Source organism: Eptatretus burgeri, chromosome 7, assembly GCF_056783735.1.
Source record: "Eptatretus burgeri isolate ZD-2024b chromosome 7, Ebu_testis_v1, whole genome shotgun sequence".
In the NCBI taxonomy this organism is placed as follows: domain Eukaryota; kingdom Metazoa; phylum Chordata; class Myxini; order Myxiniformes; family Myxinidae; genus Eptatretus; species Eptatretus burgeri.
The window spans coordinates 38737188-38752187 of NC_140967.1; the positions used below are offsets into that span (position 1 = coordinate 38737188).

The 15000-nt window shown below is 41.0% G+C and overlaps 1 protein-coding gene across 11 annotated transcripts in view; it reads right to left on the bottom strand.

The window, feature by feature from the left end:
* The window catches only part of BIRC6 (baculoviral IAP repeat containing 6), a 443632-nt gene that overhangs the window by 80390 nt on the left and 348242 nt on the right, over positions 1 to 15000 (bottom strand). For all 11 annotated transcript variants that reach the window (XM_085888090.1, XM_085888088.1, XM_085888086.1 and 8 more), the window contains one exon: positions 7838 to 8114. In XM_085888090.1, coding sequence (XP_085744216.1) covers positions 7838 to 8114 — 277 coding nt within the window. The remainder of the gene's footprint in view (positions 1 to 7837; positions 8115 to 15000) is intronic.

The window sequence follows — 15000 nt, forward strand, 5'->3', positions numbered from 1 at the left end:
GACTGACTGACTGATTGACTGTACAAACGTCATTCTATGATTGAGGAACAACTTGATTTCAATTGAATGTTATAATTTGAACATGAATCGGAAAACAAACCTGTAGTTTAGAAGTACTTTGGCTCTGAATTTGTCCCGATTGTGCATGCGCAGACGAGTGAGATAATATCTTCACTTTGTCTGCCTGTCTGGCAGTAAAATATAAATTGAAAATCATTCCAAACAGGAAACTGACCATTTCTAAGGACGTCATAAAGAACACAAACAACAGGCATAAAGAACTAATTCTTCTTCTTCTTTCGGCTGCTCCCGTTCGAGGGTCGCCACAGCAGATCAACCGTATCATCCGCATAGTGATTTGGCACAGGTTTTATGCCGGATGCCCTTCCTGACACAACCCTGGTCGCCTCTTACGTCACAGGGATATGGTACACCTATTATAACCGAGGCATACACTGGGCCCAGTAAACTGGTACTCACTTCGCCGACCGCGGAAGGATGACAGGCTGAGTCAACCCCCTGGTGTGTATTAATTCAAGCAGCCAACGGGGCTTGAACTCAGGATCTTTTTGATCCAAAGCCGCTACCCTAACCACTACGCCAACACCAGGCTAAATGCAATGCATGAAAGCAAGAACTAATGTAATGTGTTAAATAAGATGGTGTATTTTCTAACACCAACATAAAGGTGTTAAATAAAAACGAACAGCTTGGTTTTTCTGACCTGCTTCGATATTTGTGGTTTTTGGCAGGCGTATTTGCATTTTTTCACAGGATTTTTGATTTTCACAGGAAACACTGAAACTAGCAAGTAAAATGGTGAGTAAGGAAAGGATAATGGGGGTAATAAAGCTCATTTGTCAAAACTGGTGATGGTAAGAGATGGCAGTGCACTGCTTGCTTGAAGTCCTGGAGGGAAGAGTGGGACAAAACAGTCTCTGGAAGGTGGTTCCATAGATGGGAGAAGCGAGGAATAAAAGAATTGAGCTGTCTTCAGCCTGGATTTTGGAAGTTTAACCAGGATGGGGTTACTGGAAGAAAGCGTGCATCCTCAAGTTGCAGAAGAGGTTTGGATGTCTGAGAGACCAGAGGGAGCAATGTTGGAGAATAGATGGTCAGAAGAAAAAAAACTAGAGTAATTCGACTGCGCGCAGTTGACGGGTATGCCTCCGCTCTCCCGAACAAACACTTGAGTATTGACATCTATGACCCTTGACCTTTATCATATCTGGCCCAAAATCTAATCAGTTAATTGCCCTGTCTTACTTTACCTTTTTACCAAGTTTGATGAAATTCTACAATTTGCTTCATGAGTTATCGCGTAAACGAAAATCCGGACGGACGGACAACCCGGAAACATAATGCCTCCAGCACCCTTGGTGCGGAGGCATAAAAAAAGAGACCACCAACCCACCTGCTATGTGAGAGCAACAGATCTTATGCTTCGGTCTCATCACGGGAGAATCCAATTATTTTGAGAGTTATGGATTCCACAGAATCCAAGAGACACATATGTGATGCTGGGGTGCCAGCCCATAGCTGAGAGCCATACTCCATCCAGCTATGGATAACGGCCTTGTAGACTGCAAGTAGCTCAGCTTTTCTAATTAAATATTTTGATTGATGGAGGATGCAGTGTGCAGCTGGCTTTGGAGGTTAGCTTTGCTATGTGATAGGCGTCGGAAAGGTCATGGCTGATTGGTGGGGGACTAGTTGTACCCCCTTTATGGTATAGTTGTACTCAGATTTGTAGGATATACAATATCTTTGGAACTCTTTTAAAAGTCATACAAAATAACTTGAGCTGGATATGTTAATTCCTTTGTTCCGATGGGTCCAAACTGTGAGATCTGGCAAAACAATGCATGCATATTACGTGTCTGCCACGTCTACATCATTCTGATACTAAAATGCCTTAAATTGAAGTACATTTTCTCAACTTTAGACATGCTGTATTACTATCTCAAAATACTATCTCAGACCTACTAGCTTACTTCCAATCAGCAGTCATGGAATCCATCATCACAGTTATATGAAGTCCTTCCTTTTCTCCACAACGGACTCATCTCCGACCACTAATTCAGATTCAGAAGAGGTCACTTCATTGTGGACATGCTGCTCCGACTCTCCCAACAATGGATGTAGTCCTTCAATGTCAGACACAAGATCAGGGCCATCTCTTTTGAGCTTTTGATGCAGTCTGGCATCCCACCTTGCTCTCCAAACTCTGCCAATGGCATCCAAGGCCAACTCCACATACGATTGCTTCCTGACTTCCTCTACTCACGTAGATTGTGGCTCTCAACGGAATCCTTTCATCTCCTCTCTCTGTTGAGGCTCTGGGCTCAGTCCTATTCCTAATCTTCATCAATGATTTATCTGACTCTGGAAAATACCCTTCATCTATTTCCTGATCCCGGGGAATTTTTTTTTGCAAAATTCGGAAATAAAATTGTGTGTTCGATGACCTTGTGCTCTTATCCCAAAATTATTTTACGTGCCTCATGCCCAGATATTATTGCATATATGTCATGTGCCAAATACATCAGAAATGCTTTCAGAACACACAGACTGACAGGACCAAAAATATCAACCCTCAGCCAGGCTAATGCCTGGTCTGGAATTAATATCCACCATGGGTAAAAGTGTTCCAGTTGCATAATATGCACACAGCAGAGATAAAGCCATTGAGACACCATCTGTCAAACACATCCATACCAACTCACTCCAAAAAATGCTTGGAATGTTAGAAATTATACACACAAATCAAGCTACATTTACAGTAATTACCTCCACCACTGAAGGTGGACAGAGGTTATGTTTTCACCCCTGTCTGTCTGCGAGCAGGATATCTCAAAAAGTTATGCACAGATTCAGATGAAACTTGGTGGACAGTGGACAGGTTGGGTGCGTGCCAAGAACAAATAGATTAGATTTTGGTGAAGAACTGGATCCGGACATTGTAATTTTAAGTGATTCTTCACCATTGAGAGATTGGACCAAAAATATAAGATATTGCAACATACTGTGTTTGAGCTATACAAGCCAGTGCAGCATGATGACTCATTACTACAACATAGCTTTGGAACTCAATATACAGGGAGTCCTCTTTATATGCTCCTTCAACCAATGCTTTGTAAGAACTTACGTCAGTTTTCAGTGAACGCGTCGTCATTTTCGTGTTAACGCTTTTTCATGAGGGTGAATTTTTTTTTTTTAACTTCTCCCTGGGCACAAACAAACTGCACCGTAATCTCTGTGCTCACGTTTTCATGACCCTCAGAATGTCAGGGAAGCGCAAGACACCATTAATACGAGCAAGTGATGCCCGTGCATCAAAGAAACGTGAGACCCTGATGTTGGAAATGAAATTAGACATTGTAACGTGGTCCGAGAGAAGGGAAATGTCTTCACAAATTGGACATTCACTATCCTTTTGTCTACGATCAGGAAGATACTCGAGCACAAGGTGAGAATTCTCGAACACATGAAAGGATTTGCGCCGATGAAGTCAAAGGTAATTACCAAGAAAAGGAGTGGTATGATCGCTGAGATGGAGAAAAACTTTTGATTTTGTGGCTTGAGGACAGGACAACAGAATCAGCACATGCTGATGTTCATGATGCATACTGTTATGGGCATGAAAGTACAATGACTGTTTTGTGGGCTTTGTTGTCATGCCTCGTATTGTCTTGGTTTTGTTTTTCGATGGCATTTCTCACATGATCCTTATCCAGTCCAGGATTTTGTTCACTACCACCACCTCTCCCCCTCTCTCACCCCCCCCCCCCCACCCCTCTCTCTTCTCTCTTTATGTCTGTCTCTGTGCAGTGTCTCACTGCTTGTATGAATGTTAAATTAAATTTGTGTGGTTTTTATTTTGGCGGATCCAGTTCCTGGTTCAGATCCTCTAAAATTTACGTGTTCCGGGTTCGGTTCCTGGCACACATGGTCTGATCAATCAAATGATTGACTTTCAATGAGAATATATTTTGCCAAACTTTCCCAAAACCCTTCATGAGTGGAATTGCTATATAAGGAGCTGCAGTGTACTAAAAGAAGAAGAAGAAAAAGAAGATGACAAAATCTGTCCATGCCACTCTTCTTCCCTTCTTCAAACATCAGGACACTCCATCATCTCCTTCAACAAGAAAAGGAACCTTACCAGCCATGCATGAAACCAGCCAGATATCAGATGAAGAGGCAGAAATCTCTGCCTCACTATCTCAGTAATCTCTCTAAAAGCCCAGTCACACCTTGACGTTTTAGCCAACGTATGCCGATTTTTGAATTTTTTTTCTAAAACGCTGGCACACATTGAATACGTTATGGGTAAGTTTTGATAACATTGAGAGCACGCTGAAAAACACTGCCATACGTCGTTGTACGCTGGCTTTAAACGTTGTACTTTTCGGTTGTCCTGAAATTTTTTGCATGCTTGAAATTTCACGACGTATGCCGGCGTATGACTCACACGTTCCGCTACGCTGGCCACAAGTTGTATGCACAGTCTGCGATCGTTGACAGACGTCAACACATGCTACTTGTAAGTTAATCATAAGTTGAGACACGCCGAGGTAATGTTTAGCGTACCCGAAACTTATTTCTAACCTATGATTAACGTGTTGTTGGCACGTTACGCGATCGTTGCCACACGTCGACAGACGTTACTTTTAAGTTACTCATAGGCTGAAAGACGTCGGTAGAATGGATCGTCCTTGCGTCAGCGTCCACGGCCACGGCCAGGACACTTATTTGCAGCATTCTTCAAACTTTTCTTCGGCATGACGAGGATGTTCACACTTCGATGTCTAGCTTGGCTATGATTCAAATTATCCATTGGCAGCGTCTATTTAAAATAGTCGAGTTTGAGCGTTTTAACACGTTCAGAAGAAACACTTCAAATTTCCAAACCCCAGCGTCAAAAAACAAAGGCGAGTGACAGCAATTTAAATCGTTCATTGTAAACAATGAAAATGGTTGAGTGGTACCGTTTAAAAGTCGTTGAGTGTAAAAAAAATCCAATTGTTGAGCGCAAGCGTCTACTTTCAATAGTGGAGTTTGAGCGATTTAGCACATTCAATAGAAACGATTAAAATTTCCGAGCGCCAGCGTCAAAAAACAAAGGCGAGTGACAGTAATTTAAATCTTTCATTGTAAACAATGAAAATAGCTGAGTGGTACCGTTTAAAAGTTGTTGAGAGTAAAAAAAATCCAATTGTTGAGCGCAAGCGTCTACTTTCAATAGTGGAGATGCAGCCATTTAAATCGTTGAGTGGCAGCCTATGAATAGCAAACCCCACGTCACCGGCAAAGATAAACTGCCGCACGATATGGATAAGTTAGGCTATCGTTGGGCATAGTTTGTGAACGCCGGCTACACGATAATTATTCGTTGGTATACCGTATCTATAAGTTATCGAAGCTCTCTATGCACATTATTAGTTCATTGTGCATTTGTCCAACCCGTTATGAATAGACCTAAATCGTAAAAACAAGCCATAGCTCATTGTTGAAAAAGCCCCATAAAAATTAGCCGCGAAGAACTTCGAACAATGGTGCAAAGATGTCTCCTACCCGTGGAGAGGCGGACGCAAGGAGGATCCATCATAACCCACACCCTCCCCCTCACACTCACCTACTACTGCCAACATGAACAAACTACTACGAATACTGATACTGATACTGATACTGTTACTGCTGACATGGACATCGACTCAAAAAGGACTCGAAAACACTGTTGGGTTCCCCTTTTATGAACACCATTTTTATATACCAATTCCCAAAATCGCTGGGAACACGTCTTTATATGGTAGTTGTAAGTTAGAAACACGTTCATTTATTTTTTTTGTCGACCGGAAGACGTCATTGGAATACGTCTACATACGTCGATGTGTGTTGGGACGACGTAAAGAATTGGTTCAAAGCACGTCAAACATAAGTTAGAAATAAGTTTCGCGTAAAAAAGACATTACCGCGACGTGTTTCGACTTATGAGTAGCTTATAAGTAGCCTTTGTGGACGTGTGTGAGCGTCCGCATATCGTGTGTACAACTTATCCCCATCGCATGTTTAATGTTTTTTGTTTAACATGTTTAAAATTTCTTGACGTACTCTACTTACTACGACGTATGATAGCGTACTTTAGCGTTCTACTCACGTATACCAAACTTACTCATACCGTATTTGACGTGCCCCAACGTTTTAGACACATTTTTCTTAGGTCGGCATACGCTGGCAAGATCGCCAAGGTGTGACTGCGATGTTGACACTTCCATTTCTACAGCAGTTATGATTCGAGTCGTTGTGCGTCGGCCTTTTAATAGGCTACGTCACGACATCGTCGGCGATGCGTGCAACGCGCTATGCCTAAGTTAGACTATCGTTGGGCATAGGTTGTGTAGGCCGACAACAGGTTCAGCATTCGTTGGTATAAGTTATCTATAACACAACGAAACGTTCTGTGTCCGTTACTAATGCGTTATACATAAGACCAAGTCGCTATGAATATGTCCGAATCTTTAAAAAAAAACATCAAAAGTTCAATGTAAGCCAGCGTTTTACATAAATTTTAATACGTTGCCATCGCTGGCTAAAATGTCAAGGTGTGACTGGGCCTTAATAGTCACCCAAACATCTCAGGCATCGACATGCATCGTACACCGCTGTTTTTGCTGAGTACACTATGCATACATTTGCAGTAATTTATTAAAATAACCATTCATTGATGTTCTCCTTTTACTTATTTAGTTACTGTAATTTGTATTAACTTATTCATACATACATTTCTGTTCTATATGAATTTATGCCATTCGTATTCACTTTAGTTAGCTTGGGATGACTGGAAATGACCAGGAACGCATCGTGAGTTTTTAACATTATGCCAATGGGAAAACCGTTTTCGATTTGCACTTTTTCTCATAACACTCGACTTTGTGGGAACGCATTATGAGCATTAAGCGAGGACTCCCACTACAGTACTATGAGCAAATAAATAAATAAATAGTGCACAGACAAGGAAGTTGTTCAAAATTCGGAGCACAACAAAAATAAATAATTGATTGAAGCACACAGGAAATTCATTTGTAGCCTTGATGGAAAGCAGAGGGAAACCTGGAAGCTTTTACGCAATAAGTGTAATCTCGAGCCCTGAACTGACAAAAGAGTTTGGAAAGGCTACGAACATGAATCATTTTGATGAACAGGATTAGAGAGGAGAGAAAACATTGTGGGTCGGTGTCTGGAACGAATGTGATGGCAGCAAGGTTCCACCTATGTCACCTGTTCCTAAATGTCATGCACCAACAAAAGATCGAACAAAGCAATTCAAGGAATCCCACAGCACTCCACAAAAAGGCAAAGAAGTCAGGTGAAAGGAAAAAATAAGAGTAGATAACTTAAAGTTCATCCTTTGTAAAAATTCAACAACAATATCTGATTGTTATCAATGTTTTCACTTTTATATGAAAAGGATTAGCTAGCAAATGCAACTTCAGTGAATTTCCCAGGAATTTTGTTCAAGCAAAAAGAGATAACCATTATGTATCTATAACTAGCTGTTGAAGCAGATTGCAGTTGAATGCATTTCCAAGCTAATTAACTCAATCAAGGACCACTGGCTGGGTGTTGGCTTGGCAACAACCAGCCATGGCAGAGCAACTAATGCCTTCTGTGATTGTGGGTTTGACGTAATCTTTAAGTTTCCCAACCCCAATTTCTCTGAATGGTACGTCCTCCCTCCTGGACTGAGTAATGACTAACTTTCCATTCAATCTCTATTGTTCCTCTTCTGCCCACGTTGACTCTCCTCATCACTTTCTTGTCAAATGCTTCTTACCTAAGTCGACTACTGTAGGTGTCAACGCATATCTTCATTTTGGCGAGCAGTGCCGAGATGGATGCTTGAGAAACCGTAGAAGTGGCTTCCACCCCTTCCTCATCCTCGTCAGCCCCCCGATCCTCGTGCTTCTCCACTTCCTCATGATCTTGACTGCCGTTGGGACTGCTGGACACCGAAGGTAGAAGCAGAGGGATGAGTGGTGAGCAGTGGGCCATGGCACGTAGCAGCTCCAAGAGTGCCCGGTACAAGGGCACGTGACGCGCCATGTCTAGTACTATAAGAAAAGGATGGGGCCGGAAAGAAAAGCAGGTTTTGTGACAATCAAATTGATGGGGAAGGGAAAGGTACAAGATAGCTCTGTAAACAAGAAGGAATATCAGCAATTTTTTCCCCTTCAACATTTCAATGTAATTTTCCCCTTAAACTTAAACTCAGACTATTTCAATCTAGAGTGGCTAAAACTAATTGAAGAACATGTAAAATAGGAGGTAATGGACAATGATAGAAAAGTTATTTTCACACATTTGATGTGAACCGTGCGATGCTGTGCCATGATGAATTCTGCTGTGCACGGCAGGAAACACTTCGTAGTTTTATGTCACCCCCACTCTACCTCTCCCCACCAATTTTCCGAACCTCAACCCCATCCCATTCCAAACCCTTATTCCCTCACATAGTTATAAACGTTTTCATTTCCCGTTTGAACAATTAGTACATAATTCTGCTACCCCCAGGTTGAAAGTTGATTTGCAGATGTTAAACAAAATACTTTGATTTCATGATACACATTAAAGGACATGACATTAACCAGATTAACTTGCTTTGGAGAGAAACATTTGCAAATAAAATCATTATTCTAAAGCAGGAAGCTGTCAAAATCAAATATTGTTAGTTTTGGGAACACATCATAATGATCTGACATGTATGTGTGTATATATACATGTGTATGTATATATATATATATATATATATATATATATATATATATATATATATATATATATATATATATATGTAATATACATACTACATCAAGGCTCATGGAAGAGATGTAGCACAGGTTAAAGGGTCAACACAATTACGGTGGGAGTAGTGGGGCAACAGTTGGACAAAACAAGCAAGGGAATGAAAGGACAGGAGAAGAGGAGATATATAAATAGGCTATCTACCAATATAAAACAAAATGTGTTTGTGTAGTTGTCTGTCCTCCTCCATAAGAATGATCTGAGGAGGGTTTTCAAGGCCAATCATTTAACATGACTGTGTGTTCATTATGGTCATTTTTTCAGGACAGAAAAACAAAACTTGAAAAACATTTTTCAGAAAAGAGTAATTAAGTCTTCGATTGGAATTGTAGATGTTGACATGCAACTGGGCCTCATGGGCGGTGAACAGAAGAGTTTTCCTAAATAACAATAAATACAAGGTGCAGGGAGGTGAAATAAGCTGCACGTGATGTGTAGCGCATGCAGAGTAAAATGAGTGTTCATTTACGTCTGTACGATGTCGAATAAATAAAGAAGATAACAGCAAACCTGATGCAAGGCCAAGGCTTCAGACTTTGGCACACTCATGAGGTTGTACCGTCAAAATGAAACGTCCCAGAAGATAAAGAAAATAGGGTCAAGTTTCTACATGTATGTTTTAAAATAATTTTTTTCCTTGCTACAAATTGAAACCATATTTTCCAGGCTCCTTGAATATTTTGAAGAAAATTCCAACTCGTCATTTTTGACGGGTTTTATACTCTCAATATATATATATATATATATATATATATATATATATATATATATATATATATATATATATATATATATACATATACATATACATATACATATACACACACACACATACACACAGTGCCTATAGAAAGTCTACACCCCTTTCAAAATTATCATCTTTTGTTGCATTATAGCCTGGAATTAAATTGCATTAAATCAGAATTTTTCCACCTTTATTTACACATCATAACCCACAACTTCCAAATTAAAAACAAATTCTACAAATTTCAGATTATTAATTAAAAATACAAAGCTAGAATATCTTGGTTGGATAAGTGTCCACCCCCCTTATAATAGCAATTGTAAATTAGCTCAGATGTAATCAATCACCTTCAAAATCACACATCAGGTTAATTGGCCTCCGCCTGTGTTAAATTGTAGTGATTCTGATTATTTCAGAATAAAATCAGTTGTTCCTGGAGGTTTCCTCTGCTGGGTTGTGCATTTCACAGCAAAGACTCAACCCTGAGCCCCAAGGAGTTTTCAAAAGACCTCCAGGCTAAAGTTTTGGAAACGCACAGATCATGGGATGGGTATAAAAAATATTTCAAAGGCCTTGAATATCCCTTAGAGCAGAGTCAAGACAATCATTAAGAAGTAGAAAGAGTATGGTACCACAAAGGCCCTGCCGAGATCAGGTCATCCCTTCAAACTGGATGACCAAGCAAGGAGGAGACTGATCAGAGGCTACCAAGAGGCCAATGGCAACTTTATAAGAGCTGCAGGCCTTTATGGCAACGATTGGTCACTATATGCATGTGACAACAATATCCCAAGCACTCCACAAGTCTGGCCTTTACTGCAGGATGGCAAGAAGGAAGCCATTACTCAAAAAAAAAGCCCACCTTGAGTCCCATTTGAAGTATGCCACCACTCTGGGGATTCTGCAGCCATGTGGCAAAAAGTTTTGTGGTCTGATAAAACCAAGAAGGAACTTTTTGGCCTAAATGCAAAACATTATGTTTGGTGCCAACCCAACACAGCACATAACCTAAATAATACCATTCCAACTGTGAAACATGGTGGTGGAAGCATCATGTTATGGGGATATTTCTCATCAGCAGGGACTGGGGCACTTGTCAGGATAGAAGATAAAATGGATGGAGCAAAATCCAGAAAAAATCCTAGAGGAAAACCTGCTGCCCTCTGCAAAAAAGTTGAAATTGGGACGGGAGTTCACGTTTCAGCATGACAAAGACCCAAAACACACAGCCAAAGCTACACTGGAGGGGCTAAGGAACAAAAAGATAAAGAAAGAGACATCGTGCAGAGCACGAAACTTGCAAAATACCTAAAACAAATTTGACTTAAAAAATAATTGGTGATTGAATTCAATGACCAAATGTGCAACTCCTCTTCAAATTTCAAGTCAATTGGATGAAAATTGACAATTTTAGAAACTAGACCTTTGTCAACTTTTTGGCCTATGGTTACCTCAAAAATACTTGTTCATTGAACTCAGGGACCTGATATGTAAATCCTCCTCAAATTTCAAGTCAATCAGATGAAAATTGGCAATTTTAAAAATTCGGCCTATGTTGTCCTTTTCGACTATGTTGACCTCAAAAATAATTGGTGGTTGAATTCAGTGACCTGATATGCAAATCCTATTCAAATTTCAAGTGAAAGGGATGAAAATTGAGGATTTTAGAAATACCACCTTAGTTGTTGACCTTTGGCCTATGTTGACCTTTTGGTCGATGTACACCTCAAAAAGAATTCGCTGGTTGAATTGAGTGACCTGAAATATATATCCCCTTCAAATTTCAAATCAATCGGCTGCAAATTGAGGATTTTATAAATCTTACCCATGTTATTGACCTTTGGCCTATGTTGACCTTTTGGTCGATGTACACCTCAAAAATAATTGGCTGGTTGAATTCAGTGACCTGAAATATAAATCCTCATCAAATTTCAAGTCAATCGGATGAAAATTGAGGATTTTCAAAATATGACCAAAGTTGTTGACCTTTGGCCTATGTTGACCTTTTGACCTAAAAAACAATAGGTTTCTTCCTTTTTCTCTGTTGGGAATTCTCTGAATGTATGTGGGTGTATATCTGAAAAACAGGGAAACTAGAATGTATGCAGCGATTTGTAGCTACGATGAACAGGCATTCGATAATATGAGTGGGGAAAGTGAGGGCATGGTTGAGCAGGCCAAAAAACATGGCGGCTTCAGATGCCAGTGAGGTAATCCAGGATATGCCTTAAGACCCGAGAGAGCGAGGTCGAGGATGGCGCCTGATAAAGGATAAAATTAAATGAGGCCGTTAATTATTTTCAAAGGGATGTTTTAATAAACCCAAACACCCAATTGTCACTCTTGCACTTCCTTGGAGTTTTCTTTGTATGCGTGCAAAGTTTCAGGTTGCTCGGCTATATGGTTTTGAAGTTATGCAGGAGACACACTGACACACACATGCACACTGACACACACACACACCCTTTTATTAGTATAGATATGGAGGTTGGGGATACTCAGATGACAATGATTAAAGTTGAAGATCCTTTGATTTAATTATTTGATGTCACAATCAACCCAGGGCCATTTGGGGGCACTCAAAAATAACCCCAGATAAAATTGAACTAGCTTTGGAACATTGTGTCTCACAAACGCACCACGTCAACCACTTGCGCTGAGAATGCCAAAATAGTGTGCGATATAACACAGCTAGCCGGTAACACGTGGCCTTCATGGAGAGCTTTCATGTTTTTCTCTTCTTTTTCACACTGTTAAAACACTTGGTCACCACCATGCTTTTAGTGTATCTAACTATTAAAAAAGGAAGAACATTTTCCAATGGAGGTAATCTCATTTTTGTTACAGAAAGGACAATCAATAAGGTATCATGGTCATACGATGAAGTAGTGTAATAACTTTTCCCTTCAAATAGACTGCACATGCACACCTCGACCTGCCCCCCCCCCCCCCAATTATTAAAGTGCTCCCCTTACCAGGGGTGTTAAAAATATTATTGTTATCAACGTTATTGACTGGTAACAATGAAAATGACTGTTATTTTGACTTTTGTAAATAGTAACCCTTCATGTATGGAACATAAAGGGATCAAGATTCCATATTTACAAATACAATAAATAGAAGCACTTGTGATTATCATTCTTCACGGAATAAAACTTCTCCCTGTGCTCCACTGTCGCCTCACTGCCTCAGAGGGTCAGGGGGTCAGGAGCCCCCCCTCCCACCTACCCCCATTCCTGAAGTGAAAACAAGAAGCAAATACACAATATCGAAGATCTGGCAACATAAAGAAAAACCGATTCCCACACTCTTCATCGAGGTAACGGATGAAGGGACTCATCTAGGGACTCGGTAACGGTTTCTCCACCAGCACCCATCCTTCACCCAATTAAAGAGACCAGAGAGCATCCTGTCTTTGCAATGTCCCAAAAGGGCACCAAATGAAAGACCTACGACTTGAGCATATCCAGGTCGAAGAACAACCACGGCACAAGTGAGGAGAGAATGATTCGCTGTTACCAAAGCAACATCATCTTCGCTGCAGGCATGGCTGTTTGGGGGAGATTTCCAACTGAATTCAGTAAGGGGTGAAACAGATGTGAGGATGGGTGGGGATGGGTGAGAGACAGACAGAGAGAGGGAGTGTGTGTGCGTATGTTGCCAAGGAGGTGGGGTGGGAGGAGGGGGTGGCCAAAAGTTATTTCGCAGGACTCGATAATCAAAGGAGAGAAAAAAAAGAAAAGGGGGGGGGTGGGGGAACCCCTCCTCTCCCACTCCATGCTTCCACCCCTACCCCACCCCAAACCACCCCTACCCCCAGAGAACGACTGTTAGAGCGTCGCGTTAACGCCTTGTCGTCGAAAGCACGAAGGATTGCAGGAGACAGCACGAGTCGGTGCATGAGCGCAAGGTGGTACTGCTAGAGAGAGAGAGAGAGAGAGAGAGAGAGAGAGAGAGAGAGAGAGAGAGAGAGAGAGAGAGAGAGAGAGAGAGAGAGAGAGAGAGAAGAAAATAGAGAGAGAGAAAGAGCTCGCACGGCAACAGTGCCTCACTCCGGGAACAATGAATGCCTTCATACGCTCTCCTGCTGAAGTATGCCTGATGCAGCGCTTCTTCACATGCAATGTATGGTAAGCACGAGATGTTTCCACCAAACCTCCTCCCCCACTCCTCACCACACCCATTGCTTCCCTCATCCCCCTCCCCTTACCCCTCAATATTACCTCCTATCCAACCATTTTTGTTTTCCTGGGAATGCATGTTACTCCAAGAAAATATAAAATAAAATAAAATAGGATTATAAATGCGGTGCAAGATTAAATGTGAAACCATACAATGGACCTGCATTGTGTATTCCTGCAGTAACAATGCCAATAATGCCATCGACGAAGCTGTTATCACTCAAATTCATTTGCAGACGAGTCACGGTGAGATTTGATTCAGTGATGAGGTCTTCTCAGACATTGTGATATGGTGTCACCAGAAGGTGATTCGCTTTGCTTTTGTCAACATCTTGAAACTGAACGAACAATTTCGTTGATGATCAACTAACTCATTCAGATCAAAGTCGAAACAAGGATTTACGATAAAGATGCTGCACCAATCTGTACAGTACCCTGAGAAACCAGTTAGAATCTCTCTATAACACATGACACACACACACACACACACACACACAAACACACACACACACACACACACACACACACACACACACACACACACACACAAACAGACACACAGACACACAGACACACACACACACACACACACACACACACACACACACACACACACACACACACACACACACACAGCTATTCATAAATATATAATATAATTTTAAGGATTGCTGTAAATGTTAATTTCACAAAATCTGATATTCAACTTAATTTAAATTGTAAACCTCAAAACACAGTTCCCTGAACTAAAGTAAGAATCATAACCTGTAAGCCATTGAATGGTTTCCCGACCACACCGATCATCAGCTGGGCACCGTTCTTCCTCGAGGTTTCGATCCTTTCAGCCCAGAACCTCTCCAAACAGCAGATCCACAATCTTGGTCATGGATCCAACTCAGTAGATTACCTACACCAGTAGATCCACAACCCCAGTTGTGTTCAGGCAGTCAGTCAACCCATCAATGCAACATCACTAAACAACCAACCTGGGCAAACGACTTTCTGGATGTATGCAGCAGAACACAAGGTTGCTACTACAATAACAACAACAACAACAACAACAATAAACGTTTTATAACCATTTTCCCCATTTTTAATGGGGTTAGTCTAACATGTCATTCCGCCATACGGATCTATCCATTGCATCTGTTCTGTGAAAACACAAACATTCCTTGACTTTCCAGACATTTTCAATCCACATCTTTTTAG